Raw genomic sequence first — 22,147 nt, 5'->3', positions numbered from 1 at the left:
GCATGGGAGTGCAATGCCATTTTTATTATTCTCTGGGCCAAAAATTTACATTAGCAGTGTATCTGTTTGACATTTGTCTACTTACATCAACATCAGACTGTTTCTGCTGTTTGGCACAAAGCACAGAGCATCTTTTTTGGAGCTGATTTACGAAAATTGGGAAGAAAACAGGACTTCAATCATTTCATGGAACAATTTGATTTTAGAAGTTATCACCGCTTTCTTCATGAATTTATTTTTTAAAGAGAAGAAAAAAATGAAGTTAAAAGATCTTTTAAAGTATTTACTGTACACCGTCTCTTAATAAAGAATATATCATATCAGAGTGAAACATAAGCCCAAGAGTCTGCTTCTGGGAAAGCCAATACATGTGAGGAAGATAGGACCCAACACTGAAAACAGCCAAGACAAGTAAGATGAATGGGCTAATTGAAAACTCTTTACCAAAAGTTTCTTTGATAAAAGTGAATGTCACTGAGTATAATCTTCGGATAATACTTCTCGTAATTATAAAATATATATTAACATAAAATTTATTCCCAATACACTGAGATGAAATAAACCAAACAGGACAGAACTGTCCAATTCCTTTGAACGTTACAGAAAGTGCTTTAGCACAGGAAATTTATACCTTGGCTACTGTTATGTTTTCCATCTCTGGATATGTATGAAACAAATTTTCTTGCCCAGTTTCCTGAAGTAATCAGTTTAGTCTGTGATTCCTGAAATTATATCAACTTTGGTTTATGTAACAAATATTACCAATAGTTATAAAATTGTTCCAACCTTTAAGCAAACAAAAAAATTCAACAACTTAATCTAGTTGTACAGTGCAACTCCTGCAAACATGCTCACTGAGAAAGATGATGCAAATGAAGACACGCTTGCTAACACCTTCTGTGGCTGCACTCCCAGACGTTCTCACCTTTGCCAGGAACCTTGCTGTGTGACAGCAAGTAAAGGGCCACTCCAGTGAGCACAAGTTAGGCTATTTAATAACATCTTAGAACAAAGAGATGATCAAATGAGGGCACTTCCCTGCAGTTCTATCAGACTGCGTGAGATGATGGGAAATCTATTGACCTTAAGGATAGCAGGATTTGTCGAGCGGCCTCAACCTTGTGCATGTTTATGTTTTTATACCAAATTCTGAGTGTTACTGAAATTACAGCATGTGGACTCAAGCACAGACATCTTTGCTGGACTGTGGCCTAACACTGTAACGGCAAACCATTTTTCTCTCTACTTGTTCCCTGTGCTTTTTCAAAAATCCTACAATCTTCAATATAAAGAGAGGACAACAGGTGGATCTGAGAAGGCCTTTTTACCATGTTTTGTAGAGTAACTGGTGCAACGCACTTCCTAATCACAACTGAATTTAAGATCTACTACAGTACAAACCGACAACAAAGGTAGAGTCTGCTCCAGGAACCTTTGTTCCTTTCAAACTTCCATTTTTCTCTGTAACTAATAAAGCAGGTTTTAAAAGCTGCTCTTTTCATATCCTCCCTCTAAATCACTTATTTATACATCACCAAGGTTACTGTACTTATTTTCATTTAACCTTTAGCAATAAAAAAAGTAGTTAAATGTTGTTAAATGACACCAGAAAACTAGTTAAAAAGTCACCTTTTAAAAAATATTTTATAAATATGTCACAATTATACATTAAAAGAAAAGCAAGTAAATTTATTACCTGTTATCACATTAATATCTGGGTACTGGTTTTCACAGAGAGAAACAGCCTTGCTATCTCTCTCAAATGCCTCTCGAAGCTCTTTCTTAACTGCCGCTGAACCACATAGTCGATACAGGCCCACAACCTAGAAGCAAAAACAATGGCCACACATCAGTTATTTTCCTGCACAGGGGATAATAAATCACATTATGTTGTCTCTTCTGGGGAGCGTGACAAAACATTCAAACAAATGTTAGGAAATGTAAGTTTAAAAAATCCAAACAGTGAAAACTCTTAACATCAAATGACAATGTGCATATTAAACATTACAAAAGACATGCAGTTGGGACTGTAAGGAATAAGTGAATGATATTAATGTTTTCTGTAATATCAAACATCCTGAGCAGTATTTTACTGACAGAACATAAGTTTTAAACCTGARGTATACTATCAAGTCATCCAGACTCATCCAAGTGCTTTGCACTTATGCAAAACTTAGGAAACAAATAAACACAGACAAAACTTCTAGCCTATTTTACCCTACATATTCAGATCACCATTATTTTTTCTTAGTATAACTTCTTAATTCTACAACATAAAACTAAAACTTAAGCAGAAATAAATGAGAAAAAGTATTTTGAGCTTAAGTATACCAGTAACTATGCCTGTAATAAGTACAAGTCATTAATCATTAGCAGGAAAAAGCAGTCACTCAACTGACTACCTACTAAGTGATAATACAAAATGCTATAAACCAATTTTAAAAAGTTAAAATAAGCCTAAACACACTTTTATAAAAATAAACTATATAGCAAACAAAATTTAAGTTMTATTTGATATCACTAACCAGGGTTTCAAGAGAATTATGGATACTCCATTATTACATCTGCAAGATATTATTTTAAAGATCACAAGACACAGACAAGTACATGTTTAATATTACATGAAAAGCTTTAAGCAAAGGAGAGGTTATTTAACATGCTCAAGATGACAGGAATGAAACCCACACCACTCTTGGACTGAATTACTAATTCAGTCATGTGCTTTCATGCACTCAAATTTGTTACATTTTATCATTATTATACTTTTGATTTGCCTAAACATCATTTACACAAAGCACTCCTTAGTTCTTAAGGAACTAAGTCCCAAATGTATTAATTAGATATTTATAATAATCTTTATAAGCAGGAGTACTGAGCAGTAAATGACTCGTCCAAAATTACTGGAGAGTCAAGAAAGGGTAGAAATGTGAATCTAGCTTTGCAAACGAGAGTATTTGTCTGGCCATATGTTAATGAGTGCAGTACAACCTGGATATAATTCCTTTTTAAATAAATGGAAAGTTACCTAATGAAATTTGTACTCCCTCTTCCTGAAGACGACATGATCTTGTATTTGCCTAATGCAATTACTATTAACCATAAAGTTTTCTAATTCCACATCTGAAATGCAGATGGAGGTTACACACCATAACAGACAGTAATCTGCAGTCTATAAGAAAGCCAAAAGTCTCAGCCAAGTTCATAAGCACATGGTTAAAATGAGAAGTTAACAGTATATTTTGCATTTTTGTCCTCCCTGTGCAAATGCACAAATYAAATTTCATGCTCAAAAGCACGAAGTACGTGCAGACAATTCAGCTCCAAATTGCCTAATTACCAGTAATGTCTTGATTACCCAATATCATCTGCATGACTAGGTGCTAATAAGCTCAAAATAAAATGCTGAAGCCATGGGACATACATACTGGAAAGAACACTTGTTATAACAACTTTTCTACCGATTTGCAAAACGTTAGGAAAAGCATTCACGGTAAGAATGAATCAAGTAGGTATTATCAGTAATGACTTCTGGCAAAGTAATTGCATAGAAATACTGTTTCTATCTCTATTTTATGACCAAGGTTATAAGCGGCAGTGTTAATCTTGTAATAGTAACAGAGGTAGGTGTGATTACTTCCCAATCTCACTTGAGTAAGCGCCTGCATCAAAAAAACCGAGGGTTCATGCACGCTATAGAACAGTATATAAAAGTCCTCTCATCAATTGCAAATGAATTACCAAGGGGAAACATTTGCTATTAGGACTGTGCATCTTCCTTCCTAACGCATTCGTTGTTTCCGTAACTGGGGATTGGTTTTCATATCTCGTTTCACATACCTATTTTTATCCGTTTGACTACATCACCCAATAAACTGTATTAAGATGAAGAGAACACACTGCTAGCCATTACTGTCTTACAGCATTCATCTCCTTCACTAACCCTGAAGACAACTTGAGGACAGACAAGGGGAAGCAGTATGARGAAACAAACTCGGTTCAAACCCTGAAAATCTACTCCTCGACTTAATGCTGTGCATAGTAAAAGTGATGTCAGAGGCAGGTCTTTGTGATACAGGATTGTGAATGCCCACATATAAGTAAAGGTTAGCGAAAGAACTGTCCTTATCACTTTGTTTTGGATGACACGATGCCTCGGTTTTGGGTAGGTGGGAATGGCATGAGCCATATCTCAGGAATCAGACATTTCCAAATTCTAATCTCAGCTCTGCCTTATTTTAAGAGTCATCACAAGCGCTGGAGCCTGCAGGTTCATTTAGCTATCCCTAGTCCTAAAACACTACTGTGAGCAAGCGTACACCTTCTTTACAAAGGCCAAGCTGGAAGTATTGATTTCACACAGCCCTATTATGCTTCCTACATTACAATGACTAGTGTTCACCAAGCAACAGGAGTAGCAAAGGGAAAAAACTCTACTGTAGAAGTGTTTTTAATTTCCCCTTTTCCACTCGCTGCCCATGCTCCCAGAGTAATAGTACAAACATGCGTAACCACAGACATCCTGACACAGAAACATTAACAAAACAAAACAGAATAAAGTATGTACAGTACCTGACAGCCTCTCTTTTCTATCTCCAGAATACACTTCTGCATCAAAAGCGGTACCATCAAGCCCACATTTTCCTTCTCAACAACTTTTTGAGCATCTACTCCAAACATCACTGGCTCTCGATCTGCATCTAGACCATCAAGAGAGTTCTCCCACTGTTCCATGAGCGACAGTTTGACATAAATAAGCCCCCTTGGTTCCAGTTTGACAGCCAATTGATGCGTCTTTGTCACTCGAAAGAGAGAAGGAAGAACCACTGTTCCATGACAACAAACACGATTTTTCCGTGGGGTGGGTTCCCAACTGAACACTACTAGCTTTAAGTGCTGGGCATTTTCAATTTCTATGTTGAATGTGTGGTCCATATCTAAAAATGTTGTCCTACATGTAAGCAAGGCTGTTCTTGCTTTGTTTACTGAGTCAACCTGTATTGCACAAAAGACATCTTTTGAGTCTATTCTTGGCGGTTTCAAATCTTCAGCACCATAGAAGTGAATGCTCATGAGTCCAGAGATGTACTGAGAACACTTGGGCTGATCAGAAAAGTTGTAGTGTCTAAAAGCATCAATATCTATTTCAGTTTTACTACTGTTGCTTGGAAGGGTCTCCTTTCCTTTCCCAAACTTGGTTTCATGTCCATGTTTCCCCGATTTTGTTATAAGTTCAGGGGAATCGCCATCACTGAGGTAACCACCTTTGCTGGAGGATTTGGAACTCCTTGTGCTTTTCTTTTTGTAGGTGTGCTGCGATGACACACTGCTGTCGAGATGGTAACGACTTATAACATTTCTGCTGGCAGCTGCTGTTGAGTTTCCAGAAGATGGCAAAGATGTGGTATGGCTTGTATTCCGACAGTTACCTTTCAGCAGGGAAGAAGGATTATCAGAACTATTATGGCTTGAAGTTCCCTTGACGCTCAGCTTTCTGCTGAGTTCTGGCAGCTTTTTCATTTTCATGGAAAGTTTCCTCACAGTTCTGGGAGATTTAATTCTATCAGGAAAAGGCCAATTGATTGATCCGCCTTTTTTCAAAGGACTGGGACTTGGAGGAGAAATTTCTGCTGGTGGTATGTCAGCCTTGGGTGCAAGTACAATTCCAGATCCTTTAGAAGAAAAGAGAAGGAATAAATTTTTTTAAACAGTTCAGTAACTGCAGTTTGAAGCAATTAAAAAAAAAAAAAATCAAGCTAGTGGAAAACATGTTGATTCGTCATAACTTGATAAATGCGATTCATTCAGACAACCATCATTCATCAGTCAGATGTTCATGAGCATTAAGAAAGCTGTACTCTGCTGACTTGTTCAGCCAAATTTGGCAGTTCACAGTCAGAAGCCTGATTTGTTCAACTCTGTGGAGATGAAAGGGCCAGAAACTACATATACAACATATAAACAAATGACCTATTCCACCTACTTGCGTTCAGCTCTATCCATTTGCATTAGATCCCTCACAGCACACATGACTGCATTCCTAGGGCACAGGTGTAATGACACTAGTATTAAATGGGAAGACACCGGAACATGACAAATATGCTTTTGTTTAAGAAGCAGTCTTACTTGCTAACACAACAGTGTTGCCCACTCCTACTAAGTCTAAAGAAGAGATGCTCATCTCTAGTGAAAAACACAGCTATGTTCTTTAGCATGTCTGTTATCCAAAATAGCCCTAATAGCATGTAGATGCAGGCAAGGTGCCTTGCATCTTTTCCCTCTATTCGTCTCAAACCTTCTTTTCTGATGCAGGAAGGAAGAAGGAGGAGGAGGAATACAACAAAGATTCATTCTTTCCAAAAGCCACATCTTGCACTGCTTCATATATGCTAGCAGCTTTCCCTCTTTCTTGACACAGTCATCTCATGACAGGACTTGAAGTAACCCAGTCCCCAGGTGATAACCACATGGGAAATTACTAACTTTTCAAGGTACAAACCATCAATAGACACTAATGCAGAGGAGGGGGGAAAGGGGGGGAAAGGGGGGGAAAGACCACCAATTATGATCATGCATAACCCAGTACAGCAGAAACTTCTGCACATAATGCACACAGTCCGGACCTGTGGTTCACCCCATGCTGGAATACCCAAGGAAATCCAAATCTCAAGTTATAGCTCAAATCTTCTCACTTTCATCAGCATGAGGCAGGAATGACTGCAGGAAAGGCAATGAATTTACATGAGTAAATGGAACATGTGAGAGGGGAACTTACCCCAGAGTGACAGATATGAATAAAATTACATGATTACTTTCATTTACAGTCACTTTTCCGTTCCTTGAGAAACTGATAGTGCTTTTTGGTAGAAATAACCACCACATTAATTCATTGCTTTGCAAACTTCAGCAGCCCTCAGCGGGACTTGTGTAGCCTTGCACACACATGCTAAGGCACCACAGAGCCCCTAAACATACTGATCCTTGTTTGGTGCAATTTGCCCAGGCAGCTCATAGAGACTCAAACATCTATATGCATTAGTTATCCCCCTTTGCTAACAAGGGGTGATCTGCTTTTGGCATATAAAAGGCAAGAAAGAAGTGCTGCTTTTATTAGATACYTGGCAAATCATATTTCATAGCAGTTTCTATTACAGATTTTTCAAAGGCTTTTTGTTTTATCTCTAAACTTACCATTTTAAATCAAAATCACCATACAACTAAAATGATATTTAAAATTCTCCTGTTCATCCAAATTAATTTTTCACCATTACTTTATTACATTACATATTACTTTACTTTTTATACTTCACTTAGCTTAAACAGTAAAATCAGGCAACCTGATCTTTATTACAAATTTGATGAAAGTGATTTATCTCCCCCCCSCAACCCCTAAGATTAATTTTATTCCCAACATAAGTTTGGCTTTAATAACTCTAGCAGACAACTGCTTAAAATAGTATCTTTAGAAAAAAGAAAGTTTAGTTTTGAGGAATAACGCATAGAATTTGTTTTTCAGAGCAACAGAGGAAAATTCATTTAGTCCTGCATCTCACTGAAGTAGTTCCCTTACAGGGAAAGGACTATTTCTAGCATGCCTGCTGTGTTTTTCTGGCAAGCAGCTAGTAAGAAATGTGGTGCTTGATAAARCTGGACAAAGCCTTCCCTTGTACTGCAAATCACAGCACGGTCCCACTGGTGGGCTGGCCTGAAGCATTCTATAGTAATCAGTGCCATACTTCAGCCTGCTAACATTAATCTTCCTTTTCTGTCAAAGTCTCTGGCACAGGCTTAGAAAAGCAGGCCAGCATATTAAACTTCTCTCCATCTCATTAAAACTGAGGAGTCAATCTAACATTCTGACTTTTATGTGTCCAACTTCTGCTGTTTTCAGCTCCAAACAGTTAAAATGAAATATGTGGCTGGAAGAAACTTAACAGTCAAGTATTATGCAGGATGGTATTCCCATCAGTATTGAGCCACATGTTGTTCCACTAAAGCCAGAAATGCGCTGAGGTATGCACACAAGTTTCAAGAGTGTACACTAGACAACTGCACAATCTGCAAAAAGGAACTGTAGCACCAGCAAACAACATTTCACTTTCAAACCCACCCATTTTATACAGCTTTCTCGTGACAGTGCTGGAGGAATTCAGTTGCTTCTTGTTACTTTTACGTTTCGTCAAGTGTCTAGGCTGTTCTGTAGGCAGAACCCAAACTACTCCATCCCCCACTTGCTCTACCACACACCACATCTTACCTTAATGCCAGCTGCACTTCAAAAATATCCCAGCGGAAGGATGGTAGGAGGAGAGGAAACATAAGAGGCACCTGCTGCTTAAACATCTACCAAAGCAGCAAGGGGGAGAATCAATTTTAAATGATGCAGCTGACTTTCTGCGTTTAGATTACACTTTCTGGAAGCTTTATCAGTACAAGTAGACAGAAAAAAAAATGGCTTTAGAAGGACAACCCAATTCAAAGATGGACAGTTTATCACCGGACAGGTCAGCGATTACGCTGAAAGGGGACTATACTGAATGAGGTGACTTGACATCATAAGCGATTACTTCCATTAGATGTTTTTTTCAGTTTTATTAGTAAAGCCAATTTTTACTTTGTTCAGTGATATGGCTGTCTAAAAGGTTGAAGCCTTTTTTCTTAACCAATTAGACAGARCCCATTGGAAATACAGTTTTTCACAAATTCAGACACCCCCCACAATCCCACCCCAGCCTTGTATATAGAAACATTGTCCATTCAGTCAAGCAGATTATCCGTGACAAAATTTACACCTATATAACCCTGCCCTAAGGGAAGAGATGGGCTTAAAATATCTTAAGCACTTATAGCACAGTGCCGGCCAGACATATGCAATGATTTAGCATAGCAAAAAAACCCTGTCTGACCCTGCTTAACATTGTTTACATGTACTTGGGCATATAAATCACTGTCACACTGACTGCCAACAATGCATGCTATTTTACAGGCAGATTTGATTGCTCTATTCTATATGTAACATTCCTCATCACTTTAGGTAGGGTTTCTGAGTTATTTTAATGTTCATTGGAAAACCTGAAATTTATTTTTGCAACCACAAGTTGAGGTGGATGAATAAGTGAGGTGACATCAGTTCCTTACTACAGCAAGCTATTACAACATCAAAAAAGCCTGGTAACTAATGGAAATGCTAAGTTAAGACCAAACCAAAGCTGATAAGTAATTTAATTTTTCCTACTGTTTTCCAGAAATATTTAATAGATACACCACATCTAATACTAAAAGTTTATCTTGAAGATAATGGTGTTAGTGTTGAAGCTCTAAGACAGCCATTTTTTCAATTTAAAAAGAAAAAAAATAATACAATTCGCACTGAGTGATTTAGCTTTCAAAACCAAAGTTTCCCTTATGCTTAAACTTTTCATGCCTTTTTTTCTTCCTTTTTTTATTTTTAAAATCAAACCAATGACTTACTTGTGAAAAAATATTAGAAATAAAAAAAGCCACAAATGAAAACAGAAAAGCTCAAATACCTCAAAACTGTTCTCATATCTGACTGAAGAGTGAGCAAAAAAAGAGCAACTGTTCTTCTATGCTTGATTATACAAAGATATTGACACAGATCCTTAAATGACACAAACTCCGTAGTTCTAACTGACAGCAAAGGCTGTTAATTTAATCAGGCTCAGAATGTGGCCCATTAAGTCTTTTTGCCCCCAGGTAGTTCCAGACCTGTTCTGATATAAACTTCACCGTAGAACTATAAATAGCATTAAGAGAAGAATTCATGCTACATCAAAATTAATCAACTTTAGTTAAGATACTAGGAAAGTGTCACTTTCATCCACTTATTTCTACGTAACATCATAATGAATTATCTAAATAAATGGAAGAATCACCTCTTTTAACTTGTCAAAAAATTAGGTCTTTTTTACCTCTATGAAAACTACTATTTTGACCAATTCAAATTCAGGGTTCAATCCCACATAGTGTTTTAAAAGCAAAGGAATGGAGAAATTACTAAAAGAGTTAAAATTCTCCAAGAACTTTATTATGGTAATTTGTTTTCTTAAAATACTATGCACGCTGACATTAATTAAGCCGTGACAAACCTATCCACTCAGGGATCACTTATCTGCTGGCCCAAAAGGTAGAAAGTAAATTGCTTTAAATAGTGCATTAATTAAAAGAGGAAGCGACTCCAAAGTAACCTCCAGAGGCCATCGGCGTACAGCGAGGTGAGGCAGCTGCATACTGCCTGCCCTTGCACCGCGTTCTATAAAGTGTTATTCCATCAGCGAGAAGAACAAACATGGTTAATAGATTTATAATTAGGTCCCTGACCAGACTCGAGAGTTCACTACCTACTAACAAGAATGAATTTGTTGCAAATATTTTAAACATTAATGATTCCCTGGTTCACACACACCACAGCAGGCTTCATTCAATCGCTGGCATCGTACCAAGATACGAGCAGTAGCACCATAAGCTCTGACACCAAGCACCATTCATTTGGGCCAGTTCTCATGAAATTGTCCTTCCCTCATTGCTTCTTTCACAGCATATGGCATAAAAAGTAGCTTTGCCTCCAGTYCCAAAGTAAGATGATAAAAGCAGTTACTCAGCACAAATAAGAAACTGAAAAAAGGTGGTAACTGTTTTAAATTAACTGCTTCAACTGCACAGGGCTACATCCTTTTGCCCCTTTCATCAGTAGGTCTTTAAGGGATTGCCACTTGATGGATCAAAGACACATGCATGAATAGGCCCTCGGCCTTCAAAAGCATATACGCAAGCTCCGAAAAAGCCCATTGACAAGCTGGTTTCAGCTCCACAGAAGAAAGAGGAAGCCCTTCTTGGTCGGCAGTGTGCTCGCAGGAGGCGTGACGCTTTCCCCAGCTGCCCTCCTTGACTTGGCTTCCTTCCTTCTGTCCCCACACCACCAAAACAAGGGCTCACACTGCTACACCCCTGTATTCTTCAGGGCTCAGAGGCAACTGTATCACATTCGAGAGTCAATGGCATTTTATCACTGAAGAGCAGGTGGATCTTTCCACCATGTGCCAAGTCATTTTGATAACTCAGACTTTACACAAATATTTCACATGAATGTTTTTTTGACCCATGAAACCAAGCTCCTTGCACAGTTAAATCACAAAGCATCTTCCATCTGAAAAAAATCAAGCAAAAAATATTTGCAACATACGTGCAAGGAAGTTGGGAGGTAGGATCTGCTTCAGTGTGCCCTATGCGTACTGCTGGAAGCTCATTTGCAAAATCTAAGCAAGCCAAATATTTGCCCACATTGACACAAGAAGATCTATCTGTATTCCAGGGTAGTCATCATGCTGTAAATGAAGAAAGAGCACTTCGGTTCTAATTTGATTTTTGTCAAGCTCCAGTTGGCATGTACATGTGTACCGGGGTGAGTGGGAATATAACCTTCGCTCAACCTTAACTTGCTGCAACGCTGAAAAGAAATCATTTCCTGTAATTCTACATCCAGACAGCTAACACATGCACATTTTTAGTAGCAAAAGCACAGTCAAGATTCTAGCCAGCTATCATTCAGATGTCCTGCTAGAATATCTTTGAGACAGACACGCATGTACTGAATCCACTGATTAGCTGGACACTAACCCCAACAGTAATCCCTCCCCAAAAGCAAAAACATTACAAATTCTTCAGAAGGAACTATTCAGAGTTATAAAGAGGTGTCATTCCTCAACCATTTTGCAGGTGATATGCATCTATAAAAATGTACAGTTAAAATTCAATCTTAAACAGTTGCATGGCAAATTTTCTTTAACATTTTATATATGCAAAGAACTATAAATACAATAAGAAAAACTCAATATATAACAAAAATGCCAGTTTTACAGTTGTAACCATTTTGTCTTAAATACATATAAAACTAAAACATCTGTCCCAGTCTTTTCCAACTTAACTTTTTTCCAATAGATCTAAAAGCATGAGCTGACACTCTGTGTTTCTACATTGTTAATTCAGAATCAAATTATCTTCTTACTGTTGCCTTTTGTGTATTTGTCATAAACAAAATACATGAATTATTTTTTCAATATAGCAGCGTTTTATTTTTAAACAGTTTCTGTTTAAAAACCAGCATGGCTAGAATTATTCACTGAGGAATTACCCGACAAATCCTATTAATATAAATGCTGTTTAGCAGAGAAAGTAACCTGATTAACAGCAAGAACTAACAGGGTGAGATAAAACTATGGGGCAAACTAGCACCTCTGCAATTATGACTGACGTTACTGACAAAATTTACAGGAAATATCTATTTGCTGCTTTGTTTGGAAAAAATCCCAATAACTGAGTTCCATCATTTATAATTTCTAATAGTCTTTTGTCTAATAACTCTTTCAAGAAATTAATGAAAAGAAAACAAATGAAAATCCATGACCATTGCCTMTCTTCAAAGTTTGAAATCCAAATAAGGCAGCATTGTTTAAAGTTTAAAGCATTAAACTAGTTGTATTGTCCAAAGAAGAAAACAGTAAAAAACAAAATGAAAAAACYACATATTTTGTTGGCTTTAATAGCACCCCACCACATTTTATTGTCTTTGCTTCCTAAGATCTCTCTACTATTTTAAACTCTTGTACTAACTAGTACTGACATATATAAACTTCTCTCAGTAAAATAGACAAGTAGACTTTTCTCTGAGCAATAATTAGGTATGTCAGGTGCTTAATGTATGCAGCTCTCTAAGAATACAGACATCTATTTCACAGCAACTGTGTGTGTAATTCAAATTCTGTTCTAATACAAATAAAGTTAAATTAGCCATGTTGCCCTTCACACAGTAATTTTCTATGGATGAGCTGTCATTTTAAATTTAACTGAAAATAACTGTAGACACCTTAACGGGATTAAAAAGAACTAAACTACTTCTCCATAATAAAGCCAGTTACCAAGCAGCAGGGACCCACTTCATCAATCAATCTATTCAACGTGATCACTATTCAATGCACACAAAAGGAGAACTGCATTTAAAATAGCTTAATTAACTCAATACATAGTAAATCAATCAGGAGAAATTCATATTTTTTTTCTGACTTCATGAAAGATGTGTTCAATGGGCAATTTTGATTTCAGGAATAAATGCTTCTTCAGTGTGAAAAAAACATTGACAATTTTTCTTCATACATAGAGATATAGTCATTCAAAAGAAGTGGAGTCACCTACATATCAAGAGACTCATCTCCTAAATGGGGGTCAAAGAGTTAGCAGGACAAACATATGACTTTCCTAAATAATCATGCTTAGTGATCTTTCCAAAGCACTTAAGAGATCTACTGATGAAAAAGTCTACCTAAGAACACAGTATTCATCTATCTTGCAAGCAAATATAATTGGTCTAAGTATTTAATGCAGACGGTAAAGCAAACTTTCTAAAGAGATGTCTAGTTCTTAACACACTTTGTGACTAAAAGTACACCCACCTTTCCACAAAAAGAGCACAATATGAGCTCCTAGAAGCAACACAGCGTTTTTCTCCCACAGTTTGCAGAAGTTGTATTGTGCCTCTGTGAATAGCTCCCATTTCTAGCAGTTACCTCTGCACTTGTAATCCAGGCAAAATAACTTGGGCATTCACAGATGTGGGGCGCGAAGTCTGCCAGCACTTGGATGGACGCACCAGGGGACACAGGCAGGGTGGGTCCTCCAGCGAGCAATGCAGGACAGGGATCTGGCTCAGGTGCTTCAGACCCTCCCTACGACGACAGCCGAAACATGGGCTCTTCAACTTCAGTGCACTGTGCCTTGGCTTCGCTGGAGGCCTGAACTCACCAGAAACCATGCTGTGCTACTCACCCCACCTCTCTCCACTGCCTACACAGCAAGCCTAAGGGAACGGTCTTCAAAACACAGGCAGCTAGAGGTCCAAACTGTGTAATTTCACCCTCATGGCATTTATAAAAAATGTTATATAGTCCACACAATTCAGAGGATTATTAATATACCTATTTTGTAGAGGAAATGGGGATAGTGTTGGAAAATTAATTGTTCTATCCAGAAACAAATCGAATCAATGTCAAGAGCAGAATCAGGAACTCCTCACCTCCCGAACTTCATGCTAAGATCATAACTCTTTCAACAGGGTGTTGGACTTAAGGTCAAGATATGATAATATAAGACACAATAGTAATGGAAAAATAATACTTTGTTGGAAAGGGGGGTTTGCCTCATTTTGTTTGGTGTGGTTTTACTTTTGAGTTCTTTTGTTTTTAAAACAGACTGAGAAGAACCTTTACTGAGTTGCTGAATTCATACACTAATGGAATCATTAAAATGGGACTATCAATCATTCAGCGTAAGATGATAAGGAACAAACAGGTTGCTTCTGTAAGTGAAAATCATTCCTCTCTAGTCTATTAGATGGTCCTGAGACAGTCAACAGGGCAGCAAGTACTGGAAGTGATGCAATTAATAGGTTTATATAAACTTCCCAAGTCTTTGTAAAAATCCCAGGCAGCAAATGAAAGAAAATTCAGAAGACTTCAAGTAGTTTCAAGGATAGAATTCAAGACCAGAATTCAACACTAGCTAACAGAAAGGAAACCAAGTGTGTCCTTACATTAACAGGCCTATTAAGTAAACTCACTTTTATACAAAACTTTTGTTTCCAGCTAGGTGGAAGCCCCCCCCCCACCCCCCAAAAAGCAGTCTAATTCAAGTTATGAGCTGATTCCAGAGGGATGGCAACCAAGGCAGTAGAAAATTATAATTCTGGACATGAGATGAACAAACTGACTGAGAAATCATCGTGCAGTTCTACATTTAGTAGATATTAATGTCACTATTAGAGTAATTTTTAAGAACTTATCAGGTATTTCCACTGGAAATTTACTTCAGAAAGATAAAAGGAGGGGAAAAAGAAGAGAAGTATATGAAAGATTTATTATTCCTTTAAATGAAAATAGAGGACATAACATTTTTATGTTCCAGAACCCTCTTACCTGGTGAAGAATACTTAAACGTTGAATTGTCCTCCATGGCTGGCCCACTCTGGGTCTTGCCCACAAACTTCTGCCTGTGCAGCTGCATGTGCTCTGGGGGACGCGTGGCTTCGGCCAGATTCAGCTCGCCGGGCTGAGACGTCTGACTGTCCCCCCTGTGCTCTGAGGAGTGCGAGAGGCCTTCGTGGGCCCCCCCGGCTTTAACCAAGTCACTTCCAGGCAAGGTTTTGTAACCGGCAGCTTGGGAGTCCACCATACCAGAGCTATTCACAACAGAGGAGCAGACTCTCGGGAAGTCTGGCTCATCATCCTCAGGGATAGGATTGTACCATATTTCTCCTTCATCATCTGCATCGTTATCCTCACTGAAGTCCAGAGTACAGTTTCTCAATACAAAAGAGCTCGTAGCGTTTGGAACGGCGTCTGCAGAACTGTAGGTTCTTACGGGACATTCCGGCCCTACAGATGATTTGGAAGGAACCTTCTGCACTTTGGGTTCAGGTAACGGACTGGGAGATTTAGGTACCTGGATAACAGCCTCTTGCATTTTCTTACACGTGTTTTCTTCTTCCGTATGAGGAGCTCTGTGAGTGCTCTGGTGTAGCCAGTTACGTTTCTTCGAAACAGTAATGCTGTTCATCTGCGGCCTGTGCTCGGGGACTTCATTTGCCTTAGGAGTTTTAGGTTCTCTCCTGCTTCTTGAAGCTATGTAAACATTTTCAATTAAATCTGTTGCCAAAAAGAAAGACATAAAAAGAGGGAAAAACAGATGCTTAGAATATCATTCTGCTTCTAATAATGCAGAGAAAAACACATGCCATCAAATTACATTCATGTTAGACCTCATCCAAAAGGACAAAAGACRAGTTGATGCTATCATAAAATTAGATTTCAGCCTGTCAAAGCAGAATGTGCACATTATTAAGAAAAAGTCAGACTTGTTTGGCTGTATTTTTAACACCATGTAATTTAGATAAATGCCAGTAAAATAGCTTTGCTGAAAGGTCATACATACTTGGATGGAAATAACTGCTTTCTGTTCTGATAAGTACACATACAATTGGTTTGAAAAGTGGCTAGTAGTATTTCTACAGTTTACTTATGCCAGTGAAGAAATAGCCTCTAGTTTTGATATAATATATCACTTAAATGACCTTAAAATAAACATGTAGATTCACTTCTAGATTTAGATACAAAATAAAGGCAAGGACATCTTTTGGGTAGAATCCTCCCAGAAAGGACAGCTTTATTTTATGATCAGAACAGGAGCATCCCCTTTAAATTTAAAAATAGTAACAACATTTTATCCAATAATATACCAGTTTCCTGGGAATAAAACCAAATGCACGCTCATAAGGAGGGAAGGAGGAAGAACAAGCATGGCCAAGTTTTAAAATACCTCATCTTGCAACAAAACTTTTGTGTAGCAACTAATCAAATTCCTTTGCTACTTTCAAAACTTGACAGAGAATTTCACTAAAGCAATGGCTAAACATTTAATTACACATTGAAATGGTCGCTTGCTTTTGGCCATTTTGTCAGAGTACTTTTAAGAAGTCTATTTAGCAAAAGTTCTCTATTTTGATGTAGGCTGCCAGAGGTGGTACTGGAGGTACCTGTAGCAGTGTCCCATCCTGTGAGGTGGGATGACACAAGGAACGCGCTAGCAAGTACTTGTCAGACCAGGCCCGCTGCTAGGACTCAAGGCAAAGCATCCAAACTGAAAATTGGAAGTGGAAGTCATATAACAGCTTCCACTGTAAGCCCAGTTAGGGTGTTCCCATTCACTAGGGCTCGACATGGATAATCAACAGATACTTGGTTTAACACAAAATCCTCTGCAAATGGGGATCCCAAATGGGAACAGCTATCTCATGCTGCTTGAGCATTGTTTTTAGTGAAAAAGTACTTACCCACCAACAACATGTTAAAATACGGACACTTCTCTGAATGACTCAAGGAGTAGCTCTGTAAATTAAGCTAAGTTTACTTTAGACAGGGAGACAGGAAAAAGACTCCCTCTTGAACAGCTTCCCTTTTACCCTCTTTTTATGTTTGCACATTATGGACAGAGGAGACCCCTGTGAGAGATAAGATCCCAARGACCTGATTCATCATTTGGTGATTTTAAAAAACTAGGTTTGCTTGCTTAGCTGAACTGATATGTACACTGTTCTGGATTCAAAGAATACTGTATTAATTTTGAAGCCTGTGAATAGCTCTGTTGAAGTGCTTTGCTGGAGCCTAAGTCAGTCAATTAACAGAATCTTAGAAAAATGTAAAAGCAGAGCTGCAAAGACTTGGTTCTGCGGAAAACTTGCAGCGATCTGGCAGCAACTGTATTCTTCCCCCCATCCATAGCCTGGAAAACATAAATGTGCCATGGTAAAGGCTCTGTACAAATTTTCTTTACTATTTCAAGAAACAAACTAACCAAAAAGATGGGGCACATAATCTGCAGTAGGTAAAGGCTATGCTTATATTTTTGAGAAGTCAGTTTTGAGTAGGTACTTCAGTTGATGTCCGAACTGAAGAAGCCTTTGACGTTGTCCTGGAAGTGGTATTAGAAGGATGTTTGTACTTGTGACACGTTCCAAGAATACGTACATCACAAAATACAGCTGTCACTCCACTTCTGAGCAATCTGGTACTTCTATTGATAATGCCCACCTCATGACTTTGGAGTATTACCACAAATATCTTACTCCATTTACGGTATATGCAACTACAGTCCAGGTCCTTGAGGATGTTAAGTGTCTTCCAAGAGGTGGTAAATGCTTACAATATCTAAAAATCACCACAGGACAGTATTAAAACCTCTTTAAGATGAAATTACAGGGTGCCAGAAGCTATTAATAAAGTAATTCTATTAAAGGCATTTGGAAAAACAACGTTCTCTTCCCAACGTAAAGTTTGATATTGAACGGGCCCTGGGAAAGGGCCAGTGCAAGCCCTATTTTCAGTTATCATTTATGTCCTTTTTAACATCTCAACATTGGCAACAGTGATGTTGCCAGTTCTGAAACACTAGAAGACTTTACCTGAAATAGAAGCAAACTAATGGAAATAATTTGTAAATTAACTTTTTTGTGATTCCAAGTCAATATGCAAAGAAATATTAAGTGTATGTTATTAAATCAGATGAACATGGGTTGAAGTTCTTCCAAGTGACACCAGCCACATTAATTTTATGGTATGGCATTTGTTTCACTGTTCATTGCACTCATTTTCAATCCAGAAGTCAACATTTTTCTTTAATCTAAAATTCACATCCAATCTGAAATTTGAGCTTGGTACTTCTGTACATAAATGTGAAATATTCTTTATCTAATACCAAAAGGAACAAACATATTTGAAAAAAACAGTCTATTATTATTGTAACTTGCACTCTGTACAGTACAATTTAACAAATTCCTTCAGCCACTCTAATGTCCTTTGAATACAAATACAAGAATGAATATAAAGAACACAATGTTACATGCACATCCGATTTTTAGAATATTTTTACTGACTACCTCCATCATTATGTTTTTTTAAGGACTACTGGCCTGCAGTGAACCTGGAGATTTACAACCATTAAGTATTTAATTGGACATATTCCTAGACAAAACATTATTAAGATCACAAATTGCAAAACAGAACATTGTTTACCAATATTTTTGTTCAATCTGTACTACAAATAACAAATGTGTGTGATACTGTCAACATATAAAGCACATAGAAACAAAGAAAACAAATGTCACCTTACCTGGGGGTAAACCTAGTCACTCCAATTTCATGGAGTACGAACTAAAAGCACTATTAATTGAAATATAAACAGGCCAAAGATGAGTGTTCTTATTATCAGATCTGTCTATAGTAGGTTTGTTTTGATCAGTACAAACTTCTACTTGTAACTGTGCTGCTCCCATTCGTTTACTTTTGTATTCCCACACTGATATAAAATATACCCATTTTAGACATGGCCTTTTGTTTTTACTTTTTTAATTAGTGAATTCTTAATAATGTTTTCGTTGTAGATACCTGTATTTCTGTATATAATATGAAAAGGCAATTATTTTAGCAAACTTTCACATATTTTTGCTCCAAAGAAATATATTTACCATTTTTAACATTTCTACTTAATATTACATGACCCTTGTAGTTAGATATTACACAAAACCAGAAATAGTGAAATAATATGACTATAATACAGACTTGGAAGGCTTCTTTCTGCCTCTGATAACTACCTTAAAGCCCTCAACTTTTCCAAAGGCAGACTAAGGAATGGTTCCTATTCTGATAATATAAATAGATAGAACATACCAGAATCATATTTCCACAAACAAAAATATCTGTTACTTCCTGCTTTACCATAGAAATGCAGGCCCTTGAGCACTGGTTAAGAAAGCTTACAATTCTCAGAAACTGCGGAAGTACAAACATGCCTAAATATATAAGCCAATGACACATCTGGAATCTCAGCCTTGGGCTGCCCTTTGGTCCTCGAGCTGCAAACGCACCGAGTAAGCTGGACAACATGTTCCGCTGTGACTTTGTTTTCAGCATGCATCTGGCTATCTCAATAAGAATTTGTAAAAGCTTACCAAAGAAACACTAATAATAAAGTAACTTCAAATAACGTTAATGCTTGCATAAATATGCTGTGTATCACACCTTCTCATTCAAAACTGCCCATTCTAGATCTCTGAGCTGCAAATTAGCCAACATGCTGCCAAGTGTCACTGACTGTAAATGTTCAGTGAATCTCATCTAAATGATACGCTTATTTTCAAATCTTTCAATTGCAGCTTTTGCAATTGATAGCTATATTTCCAAGCGCTGTTTCCCCTCTATTCAAACTTGGCCCTGATCCTGAAAGCCCTCATGCCTGTGTTTATTTTAGGAACAGTTTCACATGCAAGTATCTGCACAATCAGTGGTTCAGTCTGAGAGCTGGTTTTCACTTTATTTTTCATTCTCAAATGTATCGCGAAAGGGGCCAAGATCAGAGGAACTGAAGACAAACCTTCCAGACTGCCACGCAAGTGCCTGCCCTTGTTCATACGGGCTCACAATTTGTCTCTGACTATATAAAAAAGAGCTATGTTAGACAACACTTAAATAACATGATGCTAATTAACAAGTACCAGGCTTGTGGATGTGTCTCACAAAGTCCCCTATTGCTTTTGTAGCAAGATTCAGGCTTCACAGACATTCAGCGGTTCATTAGCCGTTACTGAAAAGCTCCAGGCGACACGGTGAAATGCAGCCGTCTGAAGCGCCAGCACAGAGCCTCTGCCCTTCTGGCCAGCTCTCAGGTGCGCCCATGCTGCAGCGCAGCAGTGCAAAAGCAGATCTGCGGAGATAGCTTAAAAACAGTTGCCAAAACCAAGGTTGCTTTGGGAGCGTGGAGCTCAGAAATAGCTGCCCACGCTTCTGCCCTGAGCCCTGGCAAGGCGCGCTGGGCGCTGAGGTCCCGGTCTCGCGGTCGGCCATGGTCAGGGCTCCGGTCGCTGCCGGCTCCGCAGGCAGCAAAGCGCAGCGCTCCCCGGGGCTGCCCACCGCACCGCCGGGGCGCAACGGGGCCGAAGAATGTAATCAGCCCAGCACGCTCACCGGTGCTGCTCGAAAGTTCCCAGTGCTGTTAGCTATGCTAACGAGACAAATTTAAATAAACACAAAGCTTTCAGGGACATACACATGCACATACTTCTGGTTCTAAAGCAAAGTTTTATTCAGAAGAATGCTCTCTGCACTACACTAGTATTTGTACTTCAACTTATTCTGGAATTCCCCAAAATAGACCAGGCCTTCCCTGTTCAGCCACAGCACAAACACAGAACCAAGCAACGGTTCCCTCCCAAAAAGGCTTCAATATGGTGTTGGGAGAAGGGAAAGAGAAAAAAAAGCCCAGTGTTCAATTCACCTTCCACCCTATCAACAAAAGATTAAATAAATCACCATTTAGGTTAAAATCTCATGGTAACAACATATGCTTTTTCAGAATCAGAGCCTCAATGTTTCGACTTTACCAAGTTCATGATTAACATTTGGCCTTTTAGGTATGCATACAAAATATTTCAACAGGATACTGAACTCTATTTTTCAGATTATAATGAACAGGGGAAAGGCTTTTCGCAGCCTCTCCATACATGGATCAAAAAGTTCATATTTCTTCTGTTTATAATAATGGTTATTTAAATGGGGTTTCACCGAGTTTCCTAATAAAACCATAAAATACAGTAAGTATTTAAATTATTCTAATAATTTAAATGGAACAAAAGCAAGACTGAAACTGTTTTGTAAGCTTTCAAATGCACCATTTAAAAACAAGCGGAAAACAAATAAAAGCCAAAGAATGGCAGACAGCTGCATGATAAGAAAGTGTGCAAGGGTGCACACAGAAGACTAGTCTGAATTGGACAGCCTCTCAGTTTCATGAGGAAATTTTTTCCTGAGGGGAGGTTACTGATGTGAAGATGCTACTGATGAGGGCCGATTTGAGACCCAAATTTAGATATGCCATAGTATATGATCTTTGTTCACAACAAATTCAGGAGTTACACAAGAACTAGAAAAAAAGAAAGTTTTCAAAACTTGAGTAAGTTACTTTGTTTGATGAGGATACTGGCAGCTTTGTTTGAAAYCCTATCAGTTTTATGACTCTGCTTTTGTTTACTTAAAGTTTGCATAAACTCACACTGGCCAATGAAAACAAATTTAGCTTTTAAACATGGACAACTTGCTTAAGATATTCCATACGGGACAAATCAACATCACATGCTTTCTCCTGTCATTGCTGACTTAATACAAAACCTAAGAAAGGAAAACTGTGGCGTTAAAGGCTTTACCAGGAGAACAGCTGGGCTTTGCTTTAAAAGTTTACAGTATATATAATATTATTTTATGTATATATATGCATACATATCCACATGCACACATATATAAAAACATAAGCGTAAAGTTCAAGAGGCAATAATACGCCTAATGAACGCGTAGGTGGAATTCAGACGACCTTTCAGAGATACGAAGACCTGAATTTCATTAAAAAGAACCCAAAGGCCCCTTGGGAAAAGCGCCGTCCTGCCGGCTCCCCCCGGCTCCCCCGCAGCCGCCCGGGACGGGAAGGTCGCTCCCGCAGCGGCAGCGCTGCCCGCGCAGGTGGAGGCGGCGCCGCCGCACGG

General features: G+C 38.3%; 1 protein-coding gene across 7 annotated transcripts in view; it reads right to left on the bottom strand.

Moving 5' to 3' along the window:
* The window catches only part of SYDE2 (synapse defective Rho GTPase homolog 2), a 63,161-nt gene that overhangs the window by 15,512 nt on the left and 25,502 nt on the right, over positions 1 to 22,147 (bottom strand). For all 7 annotated transcript variants that reach the window (XR_003252151.1, XM_026057606.1, XM_026057600.1 and 4 more), the window contains 3 exons: positions 14,982 to 15,710; positions 4,570 to 5,669; positions 1,697 to 1,823 (listed from right to left, as the gene is read on the bottom strand). Coding sequence is in view for 6 of the 7 variants with exons in the window: in XM_026057606.1 (XP_025913391.1) it covers positions 1,697 to 1,823; positions 4,570 to 5,669; positions 14,982 to 15,710 (1,956 nt within the window). In the remaining variant the exon portion in view is untranslated. The remainder of the gene's footprint in view (positions 1 to 1,696; positions 1,824 to 4,569; positions 5,670 to 14,981; positions 15,711 to 22,147) is intronic.

This window comes from Apteryx rowi, unplaced genomic scaffold, assembly GCF_003343035.1.
Source record: "Apteryx rowi isolate R43461 unplaced genomic scaffold, aptRow1 scaffold_14, whole genome shotgun sequence".
NCBI classification, from domain to species: domain Eukaryota; kingdom Metazoa; phylum Chordata; class Aves; order Apterygiformes; family Apterygidae; genus Apteryx; species Apteryx rowi.
The sequence above is the reverse complement of the archived record's forward strand: the minus strand, read 5'-3'. Positions and strand labels throughout refer to the sequence as shown.